Genomic DNA, 3,543 nt, shown 5'->3' with positions numbered 1-3,543 from the left:
CCAATGAGCATGAATATGGGTCTAAGTCTGTGCCCATGGGTACAGGGGCAGGCGGGATCATAAACCCAATGGATATCTGCTTATGGGTATGAAATAATGATATCTACACCCGCGAACCCGCTAGACCCACTTTAAAAGCTGACATGTGACCCACCAATACCCGGATATGTAAACTCTTGTTACGTTTCACCCTCATCGATCTCATCCTCATTTCTTTTGTCCTCCCAGATTCCTATGCTCGGCTGCCATACTTACCAAATCAGCCCTTTCTTTGTGCCGTCGCCTGCCAGCCCTGCCCCCCCCCCCCCTCCCTTTTGAACCTGGCTCTTAGATTATATATTTACGCTAAACTTTCAGACCCTTTACCATTTCTAATGCCACCATGATATTGCCTTTTGTTACGCGGGTTGCCACTTCTATAAATAAAATTGAGATGGAGATCAGGATCGGGAACACCATTGTTCATCAAGTCTGAGAGGAGAAAATATCGAGAGGGAGGATAAGGTAGGACGTACTATAGATATTTTATAAAAAAATTAGCATCTAATAGTGAGTTTGAACTAACACAAGTACCATGGGGGAGATATGTTTTTTCGTTGGTCGATCATAATTTAGGTACCATTCAGTTGCATGTTCTCAAAAAAAAAATTATGTAAAATTCAGCCACGTTAGTATTGTTTGCACAAAACTTAAGTACTATTCATCTGGGCAATTCATCGTCCCGCACATTCTCGGCTATCCCCTGCCTTGGCCCGCACTTTCCGCTTCGGCATCCTACCACCCACGTGTCGCCGCGGCGACGGACGCACGTTCCCGCAAGGGGCCCGCTCCCCCGGCCCAAAACGGAACGCCTTTCCACTTGAGCCGCCATTCGGCGGGCCCCGGCCGTGCCGCCTCGCCGCCCCTGGCCGCGCGCGCGCGCCCCCGTCCAAGCGCCCCGGCGTCAGCAGTGACTGAAGCCGTGGCCCGTCCCGTCCAGGACCCGCCGCGCTCGCTATATATCGCGCGCGTGCTGCGCGGCGCATGGTTTCATGCCTCCTCGCGCCTCGTAGGACAAGAAGAGAGAGGGAGAGGGGGATCGAATCAGCCGCTGATTTGACCTCGCAATTCGAGCGCTGAAAGTGAAGCATCGTCTGATCAGCCACCGGCGGATCGTTTGGAGCGAGCGAGCGGGCGGCCGCCGGAGGAGGAATCAATCAAGAAAGAAGGAGATGAGCGGCGGCGGAGTGCCGGGGCCGGCGGCGCACTCGCAGGAGCTGCAGCTGCCGCCGGGGTTCCGGTTCCACCCGACGGACGAGGAGCTGGTGACGCACTACCTCTGCCGGCGGTGCGCCGGGCTGCCCATCTCCGCGCCCATCATCGCCGAGATCGACCTCTACAAGTTCGACCCCTGGCAGCTGCCAAGTACGTGCCCCCACCACCACTCCCATCTCCATGGGTGCTACACCTGTACGGTTCCAAGTTTCCTCGCTCTGATGTATGCCTGCCGCGCAGGGATGGCGCTGTACGGCGAGAAGGAGTGGTACTTCTTCTCCCCGCGCGACCGCAAGTACCCGAACGGGTCGCGGCCGAACCGCGCCGCCGGCACGGGGTACTGGAAGGCCACCGGCGCCGACAAGCCGGTGGGCACGCCCAGGCCCCTGGCCATCAAGAAGGCGCTCGTCTTCTACGCCGGCAAGGCCCCCAAGGGCGACAAGACCAACTGGATCATGCACGAGTACCGCCTCGCCGACGTCGACCGCTCCGCCCGCAAGAAGAACCACAGCCTCAGGGTACGTTCCAATCTCAGAGCTAGCGAGTCCGCCCCGCTCCACCCCACCCCCCCCCCTCCCCCCCGCCCCAAATCATCTTGCCATGCCACTAGTCACTGCATGCCGTAGCAAAAAAGTTCAGTTAAGAACGTAATCGTCGACACGTATGGATCAGGATTCAGGAAGAACAATTAGCGATCGAATTATCTCAGCTAGCTAGGGGAAAAGATGCATGCGAGCCCTTGTGAAGCATGATTCCTGCCGCAAGTGTGAACCCCTGGAGATGCTGCGCGGTGCGTCATCCCCTTCGGCCGCGAGTTATCCCTCGCGCTTTTCCGAGCGGCGACAGCGATCGGGGGATACGATCGAAAGCGACGCGTCCGTCAATAATGCCTTCGAATTTCATTAAGAAATTCGTGCGTGATTGCTCGTCCTTTTTGCGGGGATAGATTGGGATGGTGTGGTTGTGAATTTGCGATACGAGATGAGGAACTGATGATGCAACAATTTGTAATTTCTTTTTTTTATTTTGTGTCTGTTGCAGCTGGATGATTGGGTGCTGTGCCGAATCTACAACAAGAAAGGCGCGGCGGCGGAGAAGCCGTCGTCCGGGTCCAGCGACGGGGTCGCCATGGCCACGGGCTCGCCGCCGGAGCAGAATCCGTCCGTGCTGCCGCCCCCCGCGGCCGGGGCCGGGTACGCGCCGCCGCCGTTCCCGGAGCTGGCGGCGTACTACGAGGTCCGGCCGTCGGACTCGACGCCCCGGGCGCACGGCGGCGCGGACTCGAGCGGCTCGGGGCACGCGCTGGCGGCCACGTCGTCGTGCGGCGGCGCCGAGCGGCCCGAGGTGCAGAGCCAGCCCCGGATCGCGGCGTGGGAGCGCACGTTCTCCCGCGGCGCCGGCCCGGGCGTGAACCCGGCCGGCTCGATGCTGGGCGGGCACCAGCAGCAGCTCGGCCCCGCGGCGGGCGGCGGCGGCGACCCGCTGCTCCATGACATCCTCACGTACTGGGGCAAGCCGTACTGAGGCAGGGGTCGTGGGTGGCTCGGCCGAGCTGCCGGCGATGAGGCCAAGTGGAGCCCCGATCGAGGGCGGACCGGCGGAGCAGGGAGGACTGCATCATCTATAGATACGAGAGTTTGAACTAAGCTGTGTATATGCGATTGATTTGGCGCTAGCTGGGATTTTTGTGTACTTTTCAGTAGTGGTATCACTGATCATAATTTGGCTTAATCTACACCTTGCAATCACGTTCGATCGTTGTAGCGGTAGTACCATACCTTCGCGCCAAACTTGGGTTATTACTTACTACTTAGTAGGAAGGTGTGCCAACCTCTGCCGTAACGAGTTATTGCTCAACGAAACGCATGCCCCTACCGTCTGCTCGTACCGACACGCGTGCACACTTAATTTTATCTTTTGTCGGTCAGAAACCGTCGAAAATAAACATAAAGATCTCTGCCGTAACGAGTTATTGCTCAACGCAACGCATGCCCCTGCTCGTACCGACACGCGTGCACACTAATTTCGTCGGTCAGAAACCGTCGAAAATAAACATAAAGCCGTCGAAAATAGATGTGACCGACGAAATTGAGCTGTTTTGGTGTATTAGGATGCATTTGGAAGTGCGAACGTGAGCCGCCTGTCTAGCACGGGTTTCACGTTCTTTTTTTTTAAGAAGGAAAAGACGGTGCGAATTTCTTGTGTGTGTACGTGACGTGACGACCGCAGGCGCAGGGCGTAGCACGATGGCTTTGGTGCGGCGCGGTGCGTGCGTGCTCCGCTCACCGC

The 3,543-nt window shown here is 57.7% G+C and overlaps 1 protein-coding gene across 1 annotated transcript; it reads left to right on the top strand.

The window, feature by feature from the left end:
• The first annotated feature begins 892 nt into the window (after positions 1-892).
• Positions 893-3,002, top strand: LOC112887937 (NAC domain-containing protein 48-like). Its single transcript, XM_025954232.1, has 3 exons — positions 893-1,404; positions 1,495-1,772; positions 2,296-3,002. The coding sequence occupies exons 1-3, from the start codon at positions 1,212-1,214 to the stop codon at positions 2,776-2,778; spliced, it is 954 nt and encodes a 317-aa protein (XP_025810017.1). The 5' UTR covers positions 893-1,211; the 3' UTR covers positions 2,779-3,002.
• Positions 3,003-3,543: the final 541 nt, after the last annotated feature.

This window comes from Panicum hallii, chromosome 3 (assembly GCF_002211085.1).
Source record: "Panicum hallii strain FIL2 chromosome 3, PHallii_v3.1, whole genome shotgun sequence".
Lineage (NCBI taxonomy): Eukaryota > Viridiplantae > Streptophyta > Magnoliopsida > Poales > Poaceae > Panicum > Panicum hallii.
Note: the sequence above shows the minus strand (reverse complement) of the source record. Positions and strands in the feature narration are given on the sequence as shown.

What these genes read in the sequence shown, in the direction of transcription:
- LOC112887937 (XM_025954232.1), top strand. Translation starts at nt 1,212, where the DNA reads ATGAGCGGCGGCGGAGTGCCGGGGCCGGCGGCGCACTCGCAGGAGCTG. An exon ending in CGACCCCTGGCAGCTGCCAA is followed by an intron (nt 1,405 to 1,494) that starts GTACGTGCCCCC and finishes CCTGCCGCGCAG; the next exon opens with GGATGGCGCTGTACGGCGAG. An exon ending in AGAAGAACCACAGCCTCAGG is followed by an intron (nt 1,773 to 2,295) that starts GTACGTTCCAAT and finishes TGTCTGTTGCAG; the next exon opens with CTGGATGATTGGGTGCTGTG.